The sequence below is a fragment of the Akebia trifoliata genome, chromosome 2 (genome assembly GCF_017979445.1).
Source record: "Akebia trifoliata isolate Shusen 1 chromosome 2, ASM1797944v1, whole genome shotgun sequence".
In the NCBI taxonomy this organism is placed as follows: domain Eukaryota; kingdom Viridiplantae; phylum Streptophyta; class Magnoliopsida; order Ranunculales; family Lardizabalaceae; genus Akebia; species Akebia trifoliata.
The window spans coordinates 58,568-77,150 of NC_141376.1; the positions used below are offsets into that span (position 1 = coordinate 58,568).

General features: G+C 35.5%; 1 protein-coding gene across 5 annotated transcripts; it reads left to right on the plus strand.

Moving 5' to 3' along the window:
- Positions 1-1,022: 1,022 nt before the first annotated feature.
- On the plus strand, positions 1,023-17,700 carry ZWI (kinesin-like calmodulin-binding protein (ZWICHEL)). 5 transcript variants are annotated; one of them, XM_086418505.1, is made up of 24 exons: positions 1,023-1,203; positions 1,849-2,109; positions 2,316-2,388; positions 2,546-2,677; positions 3,769-4,007; positions 4,308-4,635; positions 7,864-7,963; positions 8,056-8,237; positions 8,368-8,483; positions 8,576-8,678; positions 9,299-9,451; positions 9,541-9,687; positions 9,823-10,023; positions 12,321-12,485; positions 12,577-12,684; positions 12,849-12,989; positions 13,157-13,351; positions 13,527-13,653; positions 13,822-14,024; positions 14,219-14,401; positions 15,708-15,803; positions 15,992-16,189; positions 16,333-16,604; positions 17,157-17,700. In XM_086418505.1, the coding sequence occupies exons 2-24, from the start codon at positions 1,955-1,957 to the stop codon at positions 17,347-17,349; spliced, it is 3,810 nt and encodes a 1,269-aa protein (XP_086274631.1). In that variant the 5' UTR covers positions 1,023-1,203; positions 1,849-1,954; the 3' UTR covers positions 17,350-17,700. The 5 variants fall into 5 exon arrangements, with proteins under 5 accessions (XP_086274631.1, XP_086274639.1, XP_086274655.1 ...); XM_086418513.1 differs by having other exon boundaries at positions 1,852-2,109; XM_086418529.1 differs by having other exon boundaries at positions 1,864-2,109.
- Positions 17,701-18,583: the final 883 nt, after the last annotated feature.

An 18,583-nucleotide genomic window follows, 5' to 3' on the forward strand; every position in this document is an offset into this window, starting at 1 on the left:
AGAGTTTTTGACAGGTACCACACCAATGATAATAAGGAGGTAGAAGGAGTGACTTTGAATCAGTAGGGCAGAGTCTATCATCACCTTCACCGGAAACTAACCTCACAATAAATATATGTTATTATATAACCTTGGGTTTAAGTTGAGCTAGGTTATTCAAACCCTCAACTAGAATTAAGATTGAGTTTAACTATTCTAATCCAAATTCACTCATATTCTTGCCCATCAATTGGGTTGAGCCTAGCTAGGCTGCCCATGGCCAAGTTGTTGCGGCTCTAATAAAAACACTATCTTGAGTGGTAAAAGGATGAACAAAAAATTAGCATTGATAAGGACAATAAAAACTAACAATTCACCCATCACAAGCTCAAAAAGGGTTGGTTTGAAGTACACACTTCTCTCTCATCCAAGTCTATACTCTATAGAAAATTGGCTTAGATGTTAGTAAAAATTTCAAAAGCTCATTTGAAGTTAAAAAGGTAATCAAACAAAAAAGATAAGAAGGACAATTATGGTATTGGTTGGATCTTTACTTACACAATTATATTCACAGAGAGAAACAAGATTTTACACTTTATCTTCGAGGTTAACTGATTTAGTCAGCATTACATTGTTGTTGTTGTCTCTTTTAATTATGACGAACAATGTTGTCGACCAATGCATCCATCATGAGTATGCCCCATCCTAATTCCTAATTAAATGATGCTTATTCCGATAAACATTTTGTAAGAAGGAAACGTTGGGTGGTGGACGTGGGACATTTGTCTAACAAAGTATAAGACGCTGGTGAGGTACAACCACCACCCAAATTTCAATTCAAAGTAAGCGCGAGATTGGTTTTTGTAACGCTCGCGCCCATCCGATATTTGTTGCGTCCATCAGTCCCAAGTCACGTCAGGCAGAAGTACTCTCTTCTCATTCACGAAACGAAAGAGGGCATTTCGGATATTTATGCAAGAAGTAGGGGCTTTTGTAACGCTTGCATTTTATATTTGTTTTTTCACCACCAAAAAAGAAGTTTTTTTTTTTGTTTTTGAGTTTTAATATACTCGTGAGTCCATCTTTCTCCCTCCTTCCCTCCAATCTCTTTATCTCACCCAAAATACAAGTAGATCCCCCTCTTCCAAAGACACACTCAAGGGTTTCTGAAGAAGTCACGGTTTTTTCCCTCCACGACATTGCTTATTTTCCTCGCTTTTTCTGGTAATCTATTAAATTTCAATTGTCGATTCCTTATCTCAATGCTTCACTGCAAGTATTGTTTTTTTAATTCGCAAAATATGGGATTTGGGATTCGGAATTAGGTCAGCATCCGAGTTCTTCTCTTTATGTAGAACATTTAGTGTAGATCTTCAGTTTACCTTAGTCACATTCTCCTTTTGTTTTTCGTTTTCGTTTTTTTTTTTTTTTCTTCCCAAAAAAACTTCTTATCTAGATTTGATATCCCTATCTATTTTTCTTTCTCAATTGTTTGATTTTCAGATGAGTTTGTTGATAAAAGGGCTAGCTATTGATTTAAATATCGGATCTTTCTTTAACGAGGTTCATCAATCATTGAAAACAATATATATATATATATATATATATATATATATATATATATATATATATTTCTTCTTGGTATGATTGAAAGAAAATAAAGTTTTTTTTTTTTTTTTCCCACATTTATAGATTTATTTCTTCTAAACTATTTGATTTGTCCTACTTCATTAACTGACCAATTAATTGCTTTGTTATGCTGTAATTTGTTTTTGTTTGCTTTATTAATTAGATTGATAGACTTATGGGCCTGTCCATCTGTGCAGTTAAGTAATCATGTTTCATTTATTTATAATACATTTTTGTTAGAAGTAATTGATGTAGTAAGACGAGACAAGAGGAGCTAAAGCAGTGTCATAGAGAAGATTGTAAAGCAGATTATTTATTTTTTTTAGCTTCTTTCCGGTTGATCGAAATGACAGTTGATGCAACACCTATAATGGCTCAAAGTGTAAGAACCAGTCGATCTTCCTTCAGCTCTAGCAATGGCAACACAACTCCTTTGCAGAGCTTTGTGCCCACGTCTGGTGGGGATGACTACGACAGTGACAGTTCCAATTTTGCACCTCCGTAAGTTTCATCCTTAACACTCATGTTAAATAGTGAACATTGATGGTTTTGAATTTTTTTTTTTTATAAATAATTTCAGCTATCTTCGGGTCTTACTTTAAACTAATTGATCTACTTCATAAATTAATGTTAAGTTTGCGTTGTGTTTCATTGCAAAGTACGTGTCTAAAAATTTAAAAGTCATATTTACTTATTGATTTCTGCAGAACTCCAACAACCCTGTCAATGGCTATCCCACCAGAGCTTGCAGGTGCTATACCTTTGATTGATCGATTCCAGGTGGGAAGATTTACTAGTGGTTGTTCTTAATAATTTTATGCAAAAATATGTTCAAATGTTAAAGACTTGTTTATCAGTCCAGGTTTGAGTGAACTTTTATCCTGCTTTGAACTTGTTCCATTTGGTTCTTATCTTTTATTTCTTTTCTCCTTTCTAGGTTGAGGGGTTTTTGAGGTCTATGCAGAAACAAATTAATTCTGCTGGGAAACGTGGATTTTTTTCTAAAAGATCCGTAGGCCCTCAAATTCGAGAAAAATTCACATTTGAGGACATGCTGTGTTTTCAAAAGGTAATACTGTTGCTCGTACAAGAATGGTTTCTAAGGGATTTTATATTTCCACAATTCATGAAGTTGTTTGCAAAATAATTTACCCTTTTTGTTGTTATTGGGTTGGTTATCTCTATTTTACCCTTTCTAACATAACGGAAGCGTGTGAATCAATAGATTCGATAAATTGTGTTCAACGGAATACTCTAAATCAATTTGAATCAATAGATTCAATTGATAAACAAATAATAACTTGAAAAAAAATATAACATAAATCTAAAAAGTAATTAAAAGAGAAAAGATAATTGAATTGATTATTCATTGATTTTCGGATTTGGAGCTCCTTATACAGATAACTCTATCATAACAACTTAGAATCCTACTAAAATATTAAAAATTAACATTCTTAATGTACTATAGCATAATACTAACTTTCTAATCCTATTATAACTCAAATTGGACACTTCTAAGCACTTCTAATTATAGTCTAAATAATAAAAACGAATTTAAAATAAATTAGAAACTAATAAGTAATTGTACTCTTAACATAACTATGAAATAAAAATCCTACCAGAACTAGAAATAAAAATAAAACCTAATAGAATTATAAAACTACTTAGAGTTGTAGATATCCTACATCGCTTTCTCTATCAAAAAAATAAAAAAATAAAAAATTGCTCCTTTGCTAGTGGAGCAAAGTTTGACATTATGGTTATACAGGAAAAAAGTTGGCCTAATTGGTGATTTCTAGACATTAGACTCGGGCATTTTTCATCATGTGCTTTGTGATCAAGCCCATGGAGGGATTCCATGCTCATGATTAAAAATGCTGGAATCTGCCTGCTGGGAATTGCCAATCAGGTTTCTTTAGTATGCCAATCAGCAGGTGGGTGGGCCAAACATTGAGAGTGCAGTGGGCTGAGATAATGCTTTTGGGATGGCAGGATCGAATTTTGCATCTCTAGGGAGCAGCAAACTTTTTATTTTTTCCAGATGTTTTTAGGGGTAAAATTAAAATTAAAGCAGCAGTTTATTGTTCTTAAAGTGCCTGATGGTGATGTTTCTGTTTTCAAGACCAAACCTTTGAGATAGCTGTGCTGGATTTTTGACAGGAACCCATTCCAACTTCGTTGCTTAAGATTAATGGCGACCTGGTAAACCGGGCAATAAAGTTATTCCAGATAATATTGAAGTATATTGGCGTTGATACATCAGATAGAGTAAATCCTATGAGCTTAGAAGAACGGATTGAACTTGTAGGAAAACTTTATAAGCACACCTTGAAGCGTTCTGAACTTCGAGATGAGCTGTTTGCACAGATTTCAAAGCAAACACGCAATAACCCTGATAGGTATGCGTATTCTTTCTATCTGCAACATGAAGTTCCTCCCCCATAAGGTCACTTATGTTATTTGATCCCCTCCAAATTACTGTTTATGCACTTTTTGCACTCATCTCTTAATTTAGTAATTGATGTTTGTTTCGAATCTATGGGCAATACTTGATTAAAGCATGGGAGCTTATGCATCATTCATGCCTCCTGTGAATGCACTATTGGCAGTCATCTCTTAAATTAGTAATCAATGTTTGGTTCAAATCAACTGGCAATACTTGATTTGATGATCAACGTTGGTTTTGTACATATCTACAGGCAATGCTTGGTAAAAGCATGGGAGCTTATGTATCTATGTGCATCTTCCATGCCTCCAAGCAAGGACATCGGGGGATATTTGTCAGAGTATGTTCATAATGTAGCTCATGGAGTTAATACTGATTCTGAAGTCCAAGCCCTTGCATTGAATACATTGAATGCTCTAAAGCGTTCTGTTAAGGCAGGACCAAGGCATACAAATCCTGCGCGTGAGGAGATTGAATCGCTTTTGATTGGTAAAAAGCTTACGACAATAGTCTTTTTCTTGGATGAGACTTTTGAAGAAATTACATATGACATGGCAACTACTGTTGCTGATGCTGTCGAGGTATTTTTAACCCCCCCTCATACTAAATAGATTTTTATGACAAGGTTCTTAATTCTACGAAGTTGTCTGTTGCAATCACTAAAACTTTAGGAGTCCTCAACCATTGTTTCTGCTTGTTTTCCATGTTGAGGACACCTTTGTCCTGTTTTTCATTCACCAAAAAAAAAAAACTATTGTTTCTGATGCTGTTGAGGTGTCAAGGCTCAGTAAACACTACAGGTTTAAGATTCCGTGAAGCCTACTTTAAGTTAATCATTTCAAAGGGACAGTGAAGAAAAAGAATAAACAACATCATGCTTTTGAAGTACTAAACACGATGTCGACCTAATTAAGCTATCACCCTGCTTGGTATATGAGGGGGCTGTTTGGGCTACAATTTGGCATGGGTTCGTCTACTTATTCTATTCTCAAATGAATCACATGCCCTGCTGCTTTCTCCCATTGTATGTGCAATTAATTGTTTTTGCTACTTAGTCTATGGAAAATTCCTTTCATGTTAAGAATCAGTTCTCTCATTAGTTTCTTTTCATTCCCTCTGGTGTAAACTGACATTGTTTATTGTTCTTGTTTATTAAATTATTGAGTCTTCTAGCTTGTAGAATCTAAGTACTTGAAATCTAAGTGAACTTTTCATACCCAATATCATGATGGGTGGACTTGCTCATCATCATTATAGTTAGTTACATCTTATACCAATTATTTGTGGTCATCACATATATTCAATTTCTCCTTTTTTAAAGCTATTTTTTTTAAGGCCTGTATCTTAAGATCTTTCCTTGCGCTACCTCAATCTACCTTTGTTTTTTCAATCCATTTCATTTTCAGTCTTCCTTTCACCTTTTTTAGCACCCCTCAAAAGTTGGACCAAAGCATTCCTTTTGACTATATTAGAGGGTTGTATCTGACATTGACAAGTCTTTAATGACCCTTTCAATGTGAAAACATTTTACTTAATTTCTTAGTTTATATGTGGTTTGTTGATTTATCATGGTCTTCAATAATATATGTCATAGTTGGATATTCATTTTCGCTTTTGACCAATTTGAAGTTGATCCTTAGTTTTTTCTTTTCCAGTTTTTCAGTCGATGCTCGTGTAACACTTGAGTTAATCCCCTTATGTTAACTCTAGTCAGCTTTTCCCCGTTGAGTTCTAAGAGTTCCCTCACCTTTCTAAGTCACTCGCTTACTCACTTCAGAAAATACTCAAGAGCCCACTTTCACTCTAGGAAGAAATTTGTATTCCTTAAACTCAATGTTGTCAAATAGCATATGTCATGCTGTGCAATCTGCATAGGCCATGCCCGTATGCCATCTGATCACACACTTGCATATGCGGTCACACAATGCATTTTTTTAGAAAATAAAAAAAAAGTGCAATTATTACAATAACTTTGGGAAAATTATTTTTGTAATATTTTATTATTACATTTGCATGCTTAACAAGTATTTAAGAAATGAATTAACAAATTTGATAAAAAAAGTATAGAGTCGGTATTAAATTTAACTTCATTTTATGAAAATACATACAAATAAAAGTATAATTTACAAATTCAAAATTTAAATCTTAGAAAATTACAAGTCATTGGCTTAATGGTATTGTGTAATAACCATGTACTCTACACTTTAATCCCTAGCTTGTTGTGGTACATCACTACTATCATCATCAATATCGTCGCTTGCATTACCGTGATTATTTGAATCATCACCCCTTCGATGTATTCTTCATCTTTTTATGTTTCCTTATCATCAGATGTTACCGGCATGGAATCCACATCCAATTGCTCTTTTACTTTCTTCTTATTATCTCATTTTCTTCTTCTAGCTTTATGCCTTGATCATCATCCTCTTCTCCTTCGAATTGAACTTTTTCCTGGTGCTAGTCTAATGGGTTGATGTTATGTCATTCCCTTCAATCATTGTGATGCAGATTACGATGCCTAACCAAGAATGATGAATCTGAGATCAAAATAAATCACAGAGAACAATGCAAACATAAATTAAATCCCACACAATCATAAATTATAAAGAACACCTAAGCAATTGGATCTAATCCCAAGTCAAATCACAATTCTGCAGTAACAACCCCCAAATGTTTGAATGAAGTGGTGCCAATGGAAGATGGTCTTCTATTAGCTTAGGTTTCAATTCTAGTTTAATGGGATTCACTTGATTTCCTCTCAAGGATTTCAAGGAATGGCTTAGGATCAAAATGGCTAAAACTGAATTAAATGTAACAGAAAATAGTGCAATATTAATTTCAGATTTGTCAAAAAATCCCAGCTACCTTCTAATTAAATGAATGTTTATTCTAAAGTTTATAGGCTTGGTTTAAGGCTTAGAAAATGAGTAGGCTTAGGTTAGGGGTTGATTGGGTTCTATGGTAAGGAAGATGGTTCAAAATTAAGAACAATCTAGGGTTTAAGTGGGGGCAGGGGTCTGATGGTTTGGGGTAGGGTTTTTACATCAAACAAGTAAGAGAATTGAGGTTTTTGTGGGAATAACTAGGTTTGAATTGGTCTGACTGGTTTCAGCCAGGTCTAGGGGATGCATGGGTTTGGCTAAGGCTGGAAACTAATGGAAAAAGGCTTGGGTTTGAGTCTGGCTGACCTGATATAGTTCGGCCAGATTCATTTTAGTTTTCTAGAGTTGTTTTGACAACCCTAGATCAATAGTTGAAGGCTTTGGATGCAATACAGGGGTTGGGGATAATTTCAAAACAGAAAAATAGAGAAAAGATTGAGGAGGAGGAGAAAGTGCACTCTACCTGTTGTAGCCCAAGTTAGTCTTCCCTAAATGAGTTCTAAGAGTTTCCTCGACTCTCAAAGGCACTCACTTGCTTAGGAGTACACATTTTATTAGTCACACTAAGATCTTCGAGCTTTGCATGACTAGTTGAGCTGGCTACAAGGAGGATCCTTTTATATAGAATTTGGGGGGGGGGGGGGGGGGGTGTTAATGGTCCACTTAGCCGTGATGATTCTAAATGGAAATGTGGAGACTGAGTTGTTTTTGCACTAGGTCACATTCTCATACATACATTGGTATTGCCTTATTTCCAAAGTACCCTTTCAACGTGGTACATTTTATTTATATGGATTTATGTTCTTATTCTCTATGTGAATTTTCTGAGTTATCACGGTATAAAATGAGATATGCCATAAATCGGGTATTCAATTTTTTTTTTTTTTTTGCCAGTTATTACTACTGACTGAAAGTACCTTTCTCCAGGAGCTTGCAGGGATAATTAAACTTTCAACATACCCTAGTTTCAGTCTATTTGAGTGCCGTAAAGTTGTTACTGGCTCTAAGACCCTTGAACCTGGAAACGGTAACTGTTGTTGTTACCTTCATGTGGCTATCTCATGAATAAAATTTTACTCAGTGTTAGTCATCTGACAATGTATTTTTCACGTCCAACAGAGGAATTTATCGGGTTGGATGACAATAAATATATTGGGGATTTGCTAGCGGAATTTAAGGCAGCTAAAGATCGTAGTAAAGGAGAGATCTTGCATTGCAAACTTACATTCAAAAAGAAGTTATTTCGGGAGTCAGATGAAGCTGTAGCAGAGCCAATGTTCGTGCAATTGTCCTATGTCCAGGTATGTAATATCAGTTTGAGGTAGCGTGCACTGTGCAGCTGCTTTAACTGTTACTTGAATATTTCTTCATGTTAGTTGTCGTTCAATATATCTTTGAGTTTCATACTTATACTTTCTTTTGGTGTGGCAGTTGCAACATGATTATATCTTGGGGAATTATCCTGTTGGAAGGGATGATGCTGCCCAGCTGTCTGCACTGCAAATCTTGGTTGAGATAGGATTTGTCAGCAGCCCTGAATCATGCACGTTAGTAGTTTTTCTGTCTTTATTGTTATCTTCTGGTGATTTTATTGACTTGAGGGTAGTAAGTATTTTCTAAAGCTGAGATCATTTTTCAGTGACTGGATATCACTTCTTGAAAGATTCTTACCTAGACAGATTGCAATTACTCGAGCAAAGCGAGATTGGGAGCTAGATATTCTTTCCCGTTACCGTTTGATGGTATGGATCTAAGCTTCTAACAATTAGATGTTATTGAAATGCCACGTTCACAAATTGTTGAAATTCACAAATTTTTGAAATGCCACGTTCACAAATTTGATAAGTTCACAAAATTGAAATCCTTGGAATTCCTTCAAACAGCTGTATACGGACTTACGTAGGTGGTATTCATTTTGTTTGCAACTCTTTGGGGCTTGGATGTATTGATTTCTTTGTATGTTACTTTTGTTGCTCCTTTTAGAACTTCAATGAATGCTTTTGTTGGTCATTTTCTATGTGGACTCTTCTTATCCACAGAAAGGAAATGCTACTTTCTATTTTTAGCTGCGATATGAAAATTTAAGGGACCATCTTGCCTTTTATTTTTTATTTTTTGATTGATATCTTGCCTTTTATTTCCTTGTGTATATTCCTGTTATTTGGCTCTGGCTGGGTATAATGTTGATTCATGGGCTTTCTATGTGGATTTTATTTGTTCATGCACTCCTATTAGCTCTGATTACTTGCCGGTTAGATATAGAATGCAGAAATGCCATTAAAAGATTTTGTTGCCGCATTTCTATTGGTTATCTTTTTTGCTCTTAATTTCCTAGTTAAGAACCTTTCGGTGCCCCATGCAGGAACATCTGTCCAAGGATGATGCTAGACAGCAATTCCTTCGGATCTTGAGATCACTTCCTTATGGGAACTCGGTTTTCTTTAGCGTTCGGAAGATTGATGATCCCATTGGGCTTCTGCCTGGTCGGATCATTTTAGGCATCAATAAGCGTGGAGTGAGTTAGAACCTTCTAATTCTTCTGATGTCATATATATGTCCAAATTATAGATTTGAATATGATTTTTATTGCTCACTTGTCCCCAGGTTCATTTTTTCCGTCCAGTTCCAAAAGAATATTTACATTCTGCTGAACTAAGAGACATAATGCAGTTTGGTAGCAGCAATACCGCTGTATTTTTTAAGATGAGAGTTGCAGGTGTCCTCCACATTTTCCAGTTTGAAACTAAGCAGGTTCTAAGCATCTCTTGTTATGGTTTCTACTGGATCTTGATATTTTACATTATTGATCGGTTTTCAGGTGTTGCACGTCTTTAGGCTTACAACATTATGCTTATCTAGGATTATAAATTTCTCAACTTGTTGCAGGGGGAGGAAATTTGTGTTGCACTTCAAACACACATAAATGATGTAATGCTGCGCAGATACTCCAAAGCTCGCTCCACTGCCAGTGGATCCATAAATGGTGATATTTCTCAGAACCATAAGCCTCCCAGTCTGGATGTTGATGAGAATCGTGTCCAGGAATTGTTGAAAGCTGTTGAAGAATCTCAAAAGAATTGTGACCGAGTAAGTAATGTAGGCTGTCGATTTTGTTTTGTTTTTTCATATAATAGAATATTATTTTCATGGAAAGGAAAATCCAGCAAACAAATATAAACACTTTTCAACTAGTGTGAGTAGCCAAACAACGAAAATACGAAGGCTATGAGATAACCAATAATCTCATCCAAAGATAATATTGTAGAAGTGGAATCCCTTGAATATAAACAAAACCAATGACCTGTAGTATAGAATCACTTTAATCTTCATTATGATTGTTTTGAGAGTGGATTCTTCTATTCCTTCCTTGTTTAGATAGTCCTTTCACATCAACACCTTTTGCATTTTGATAGTTAATAACATATTTTTTTCTAGACCAGTAATAATATGCAGTGGACCTTCTGCACAGCTTTCCAAATGTGCCATGCTGGTATGGAAAAATTTTCATAAAATAAAATTGTTATTATTCAATGATTCCATCTGCAAGAGCCTTCTTGGTTAATGATAATGTGTCTATCTAAATTACTTTTTGTTTGAGAATGCTGCCTAGGCTTGCTTATCTAGTATGCATTCTGAATGGGTTACTAGAATCAAAAAACAAAAGGAAAAAAAAGAAAAAAAAGAAAAAAAAAAGAAGGCATAGACCCATTTTGTCTGAAGTAATATTTAGCATTTTTATGCTTTCTTCCCTAAAGCAGGGCAGTGCAATAAAAAGGCCTTGAGGTGTGCCCTGGGATCATATGTTGGCTCAAAATGATCTTGTAACGTAAGTAGTCAATTTTTTCATTCTTTTATTGTTTTCCCAGGAGAAGTTTAGAGCAAGTTATTCATTTTGTTTGTGATTTACCAGATTATCCCAAGGAGTTTGGAGTATCATTTAGGGTGGCCTTTCAAAGTATTCTAACCCTTGATAGGAAATTTGAAGGAAAACTGTAATCATTTTAGAATTTAGTGCTGAATATTAGAGCGTTGTCATATTTTGTCATTGGTTCATCCATATTTTAGATGGCCACACTTTGATAATTTTTTATGGTTAGATGAGGGGAACTTGTAGGAGATTTGAAGAAAGATTGTAATCGTTTTAGAATGTAGTGCTGAACATTAGAGCTTTGCCATATTTTTGGTCATTGGCTCATCCTTAGTTTAGGTGACCCTGCTTTGATCATATTTGACATTCTCCTCATTTTAATATATGAAAAAAGAAAAAAGAAAAAAAGAATTGGTGGATGTTCAAATGAAACAAAATTGTTACTTTCAATATTATCTGCTCAAATAAGGGTTTCTTTGTCTTCAAGAGCTCTATTGCAAAGGAGAAAAGCCACAATACAATCAACACTTCATGACCTAAAACCTTTTAACTTCCAACCAAGGAGAAGATCGTGGTATGCCTCAGGTCCAACTCAGCACACCGCAAAATAAATCAAAGGCACCATAGCTATGGCCTTAAGTCCACATCTTGATGCTCAGTGTCATATGTCTCAGGTCCCAAGCTTGCCACATGCATCCACCTTTCAAACAATAGTGCAAGACATGACAAGTGACATATATCTAAGAAGTCGGTAAAAGAAACGATTTACATATCTAGACTGAAAAACAGCTTCAACACTAATCTTAAATTTGAAAATGTATTCTGTCAGTTTTTTGTTTTGTTTTATTGTTTTTGATATTGTAATATAGTCTGTTTCCTTCGTGTTCTCAAGTTTTGACGCTTTGAAAAAAAAAGATGTTTGAAGTTCTGAGAACATTATCTATTCTATTTTTTTAGCCGGGGTAAATGTGACGTACATGATGCTAAACTGGTGGTGCCTTAAAAAAGGCCTAATTGTAACATAAAAGAGGTATATTACATTTTTTGATCTCACTGTTAATTGTAACTCATAAATCATAATAGGACAAATTGTTAATGGTATTATAAGGAATTTAAATTTAAAAATATAAAATTATATAGTGAGGCAGAAGTAATGACATCTGTGGCTAAAGGAGTCGGCTCATGGCTCTAAAAGGTAAAACGATTGAAATGCCCATTCTATAAAATGATTCATCTTGTCTTCGATGACATACTACTTCTGGAAAAATAATAGCTCAAGGAGTGAGCTTCACTATAAAGGTAATTTCAAACTATAGTTTCAAAAAACTTGCTTTGCCTGGTATTCTTATTCTTATGTGGCGGGGAATGCACATTTGGTTTGAAATTAATATTTGCTTGGGAAGGTACACCCTTTACTTTTGTGATGTGTATTTATATGTAGTGTTCAGTTAAGTGTATAAAGTGTTTGTCATTGCCATGGACTAAGCATCTGGGGATATTTGGTTACGTTGTGTAGTTAACGGAAGAATTGAGGGAAAAACAGCAGCAAGAAGCAGAAATGCAAGATGAATTGGAAGGGCTGAAGGATTCTTTGAGATCTGAGAAACATAACTCGGCAGAAGTTACATATAACCTTGAGAAACTCAGATCTCTATGTGATGAGAAAGATTGTGCTCTGCAGGTTAGTAAGATCTCAGTTTGCAGGGAAAGGTTGGTAGTTCTCTTGTTACCTCTTATTCCTACTTAAGTAATGGTTTCACTATTTTTATCAGGCTGCACTCTTGGATAAGAGGAGCATGGAAGCAACACTGGCGAAAATGGGTCAAGTTCATTCCTCGTTTGATATCAGTGCCAAAAAGGACGCACTTGGAAGTAACCAGGTAAGTTTTGGAAAACATAAAGATACATTTGTTTGTTCTATTTTGTTAGTTTTAAGTTTATGTTTTAATGAAAGCCTTTCCTAAACGTGATCAATCTATGATCTGCTACTGTTTGGTTTGCATTGGTTTAAAGTTTTTCGTTTGCTGATGATGTTTACATAAAGGCTATAAATACTCTCCAAGTGGAGTTGAAACTGCGCATGGAGGAGCTGCATGCAGCCGAAGAAACTGTAAAGAGATTGTCAAATGAAAAATTGTTATTGGAACAGAGAATTTTGAGGATTGAGAAAAAGAAATCAGATGAGGTAGTGGATAATCTCTCTCTCCCTTCTATGTTTTCTTTCTTTATGGGTGATAAGTAGTGGATGATGTTTAGATATCTTTCCTTTATTTTTCCTACCTTTTCTAATAAATTTGCTTTGGCATTGGTAAGCTTGGATGTGCTTATGTCAATTCTGGTTATTAAATGCAGATGGTAATTCTTGAGAGAAATTTTGAACAAGAATGCAGAACCCTTAGACTACAAGTTTCTGAACTGGAAGATAAGCTGGAAGGGGTTAGAAAAGATTTGGTTGCTGCTGAGTCTACTCTTGCAATTCGAAATATTGAGTTGGATACATTGCAAAACAATTTAAAGGAATTAGAGGAACTACGAGAAATGAAAGAGGTAGTGGTCTTTTATTGAATTAGTCATGGTTAATGTCATTAATATTAATGCCAATATTTGAAATTCTACCTATTTTAAAATACAGAAGTTTTCCACTTCAGTACATTTTCATCTTCAAATGTCTGTTGAAAAAAGTTGAAACTGGTTTATATGATGAGTACCTATTTTCTTTCAGGATATTGATAGAAAGAATGAGCAAACTGCAACTATTTTGAAGAAGCAAGGGGCTCAATTGGTTGAATTAGAAGCACTTTATAGGGAAGAACAAGTTTTAAGGAAGCGATATTTCAACACCATAGAAGGTAAATATTGAAATACTAACTTTGATATATATGGACAAGACTTGTGTTTTGGTTGACAATCGTACTGACATCATTGAAAAAAAATAGCTTCTGGTTTACGGTATGTCTAGACACTCGTTTTTGTTTTTCATTTTCATTTTATATGTCTGGATTGTGTTTACTTAACAGATATGAAAGGCAAGATCAGAGTATTCTGCCGTTTGCGTCCCCTTAGTGACAAAGAGATTGCTGATAGACAAAGGAATGTGCTTACAAGTCTGGATGAGTTCACAGTTGAACATCCTTGGAAGGATGACAAGATAAAGCAACATCTTTATGATCATGTTTTTGATGGCACTGCTTCCCAGGAATATGTTTTTGAGGATACAAGGGTCGGTCAGCAGAATTTCCATGATTTTTTGACATTGGAGTAGAATTTAGCTCATTAATAAAATTTCTAAACTTAAAAAAAAAAAAGCGCCCATTTCAATCTTTCATATATCAACCTGTTTCTATCTACAAATTTTGTGCTCCACAGAACCTACTATCTGTGGTATGTTTAATTGCTCCCATGATTATAATGCAGTATCTAGTGCAATCAGCTGTTGATGGATATAATGTGTGCATATTTGCATATGGCCAAACTGGTTCGGGAAAGACATTTACAATATATGGATCTGAGAGTGATCCAGGGCTCACTCCAAGAGCAACTGCTGAACTTTTCAAAATTTTAAAGCGTGACAGCAACAAATTCTCATTCTCTTTGAAGGTAAATGTTGTGAACTTTTTTTCCTTTTATCTTCCATTTAGTAGAAAAGAGTCTATAATCGAAAATGGATAAAGCTAATGAGGGTCCTTCAAATCTATGTGTGCTACCAAACATCCTCTGATTTTGTGTTACCCCAGTCTGAACTAGTTCTGTTTTCCGAACAGGTCTTGGTTAAAGTAACCTGGTAAACTTCTACATGCCTTGATTATTGTAACCTGTACTATTGATAAATATTATCCGCATATCTGCAAATGCATTATCAGCATGTAATGGTTTGTTATATGCTTGGTGTGGTTTATGATCTTGGGACAATGAGTTACACCAGAGAGTGTTATCCTTTACAGTGAGATCAGTGGAACTTTTACCAATTAGCTGGCTGGAATAATGGCACAGATCCAACCTTGCAATTGTTTTTTTTTTTTTTGCATGTAATAGAATTTTGTCCAAAAGAGCACTTGGGAATGTTTATGGAATAAATAGTCCAATCTAGTTTAGAGAGATATAGATGTGAGTATTGCACTCCACAAACCTTGAAACTGGGTTCTTGGATTTGGTAACATGCTTCATTTAAGTATGTAAGTTTCATATATTAGTAGAATAACATGGCTGAGTAATGTTATATATTAAAAATATGGGCTTTACATTTTTGAGTGTGAATAAACTTCATATGGTGGACATCTAAGAGAAGAATCAATAATTTAAGATCCAGGAGTGTTGCATTCCATTTTGGATTATGGGACTGCTGCATTTTTCCCTGTGGTACTTTGCTATCTCATACCTTCGGAGAAAAACAATAACAGCCAATATAACACATCTTGGAATGACGTTATATAAACTACAATGTGGACGTAACTCAAAGATAGCCCCAAGATGTCCAACATGGTTGTCCACCATGGGAAGCTCAAGGAAGTTAATATTTCTTCAAAATTATATTTATTATTAGGAAGCACATAAGTGTGATATTCAAACACTAACTTATATGAAATTTTGATAAAGGTTGGTACCCTTGCAAACACTAAGGTAGCAATGTTACATGGTAAGATGAACTCTACTGAAGTCCCAATAACAATCTGGATTGATTTGCTATTTTGACTTGATTTCATTCTTAAGTTTACAGTTTTTCTTGGAAAAAAGTAATGTTTATATACCATGCTTATTGGAAATGAAAATGTCAACTGGCACTTGTGGTCCTTCATATGATACGGGGTTAAAAGATCATGATGAAATGTTGTGTGCCCACTGATTTTTCTGTCTCTGAACTGTCAGTGTCTTACACAAGGAATTGGCATCATCATGGAAATTGCAGGTGTATATGGTGGAGTTATATCAAGATACACTTATAGATCTTCTTTTACCAAAGAGTTCGAAGCGTTTGAAGCTAGATATTAAAAAAGATTCCAAGGTGATTTCCCTTGTCTTGATCAATTAGTGCTTGACAGCTTTGTTCTCCTTGCTTTCGATGTGGATTTTATTTCCAATACATTAGGAGAAGAGTAAGTTTAGGAAGCTTCAGCTAATTTGTAATGAAGCATATGCGAGCTTATCTTTATGACACCATGGCACTAATTGTTTAATTTCAAACTTTCACAGGGGATGGTGTCTGTGGAGAATGTGACAATTGTATGTATTTCTACCTTCGAGGAACTGAAAAATATAATTTTAAGGGGATCTGAGCAGCGACACACATCTGGGACTCAAATGAATGATGAAAGTTCAAGATCTCACTTGATACTTTCTGTGGTTATTGAAAGTACTAACCTTCAAACGCAATCCGTTGCCAGGGGAAAGGTGCATATACCCTGCACTGACCTTATAGCTAATTGCTTCTTTCATTTGAACATACATGTACATATTATCATCAAGTCCAATGCATTCAATTGCATGAGCTGGCCAGTTATGTTGATTCTTTAACAGACTAGCATTGTTTGCAGCTAAGTTTCGTGGATCTTGCTGGCTCAGAAAGAGTGAAGAAGTCGGGTTCATCTGGGAATCAACTAAAAGAAGCCCAAAGTATCAATAAATCACTTTCAGCTCTAGGGGATGTGATCAGTGCATTGTCTTCCGACGGCCAACACATACCCTACAGGAACCACAAGTTGACAATGCTCATGAGTGACTCACTTGGTGGAAATGCCAAAACTCTTATGTTCGTTAACGTCTCTCCAGCAGAGTCAAACTTGGATGAGACCCATAGTTCTCTAATGTATGTGTTTCTTCTATCTTCTCATAAGATCCGAGTTGCCTCATTGGTCCAAAGTAGCGTGTTTGCTGGCTTAATAAAAATACAAGGCTAACTAGACAAGTTGGTTGAGTTGACTTGACCCTTAGTTGTACTTGATTTGAGAATTGTTTTTCAGCTGAGTTAGGATCTTTGCAGAAGCAATTATTTTAGTAGTAGGTTCAGCTCATTTTTCCGAAATTTGACATAATACTTCAATCATTGCTAAATCAAATCAAGTTGATGAGTTCTGACCATATCATTGAGTTTGAAATGGTGTGTTAGCGCTTTGGAAATCTCTGTGCCAACTCAGTTACTTAGATATCAGTCTTTGTTCACTGACTGTCTTACAAGTGAAATCAAGGCTTGGCAGGCCTCCATAGTATTGGGTTCAAGTCAGATACCACCCAAACAAATCTCTGGCTCAGTTTAGCCATTTTCAATGTTGTTCTAAATATGTTATATTTATTGACAAGTGATGTTGATCTAACAATTTCATTTGATATTCTAATAGAGTGTTTTTTCATGTTGAATCAGGTATGCATCGAGAGTCAGATCGATTATCAATGATCCGAGCAAAAATGTGTCATCAAGGGAAGTTGCTCGCTTAAAAAAGCTGGTGGCCTACTGGAAGGAACAAGCAGGCAAGAGGGGAGATGACGAAGAACTCGAAGAGATCCAGGATGAACGCCCAGGAAGAGAGAAGGTTGATAACCGCTATTCCATGTAAGTAGATTGTGTGACATAAATGGGCCAACCGCATGATTTTTCTAGCTTTCACCCTTCACCCCCAACTCCCCGCCCCACGAGGATCCTGGTTGCAGTTGAGGGATTACAGGACTTGCTGTTCTGTCTCGTCTTGTGCACTTTTGGTCTATAGAAGATCTGCTTGCATCACTGATATGGTTCCAAGGCCTTGTTTTCAACACATCGCTGATAGCCTTAGGGACCATAAAAGAATATTTAACATTAAAGTTGTATAGTGAGAATAGAGGTGTATATGTGCTTGGTTTACCCTTGAATTAAATAGTACCATCTATGTAGGCTTCTTTGAATGTGAATCTATTAGTTTCTCTGACCAGTGACTATCTTCATAATTTTAAAAGGATAAAAAAAATATTGGAAAGTTCCCTCTCCCCCCCCAACGACGAAGTATGAAGTTACACGGTGCAACGAAGAAATTGGGCCAGTTAGCTAGCGTTAAAAAAATTGATAAATTAAGAAAGTGGAAAGAATATTTGAACAGAAAGGGAATTAAATAGGGTGATATTATTTTCCTGATTTATTGATGATGATTTCATGTTCTGTTAATCATATTTGTTTGAGGTATGATTTGGTGTAAAATCTTATATTGGAAAAGTGTATGTGGTAATCTTTTTATAAAGCAGTGTTTTTCTTTCTCGGGAGTTTGAGAAAATTAGGAAAATGAAGCGCCTAACAATTTCGTAGAATATGTGCGCATTGCGGGGATTGCTTTTTTTTTTTTTGTTTTGAAAATGGAATGTGCTGACTGAAAGGTGTGGATAGTTTCTTTGAAGGGTATATTTGCGTGCAGACAGAGACCGGATCACAAAACCATGCCAATGTACTTACAATACCACATTCACTGGGTCTTTACTACCTCCTGCTAGTGCCACCTTCCGTTAAGAGAAAAATAAATAGCCTTGGGTGGATTTTTTTGGGTCTATTGTTCTATAAATTGTTTTGAACATCTGCTGCATAGGATTATATTTGTTCTCCATGTGAGTCGCACTTTAGTAGGTGTGTGCTACATATGTCCCAAGTCTCGGTTCCTGCCAATGGTAGGCAATATTCATTCCCATTGAAGGTGAAGACGTATGGTGGGCTGATGAGAAAACTTACCCTGTAAGGAAGGATGGTGTTGAGGTGAACCAGTGTTTTATACCAGACGAAAATGACCTGCTTTGTTCCCTTATTTCCTTGTAAGTTCTCCTCGTTGTTAG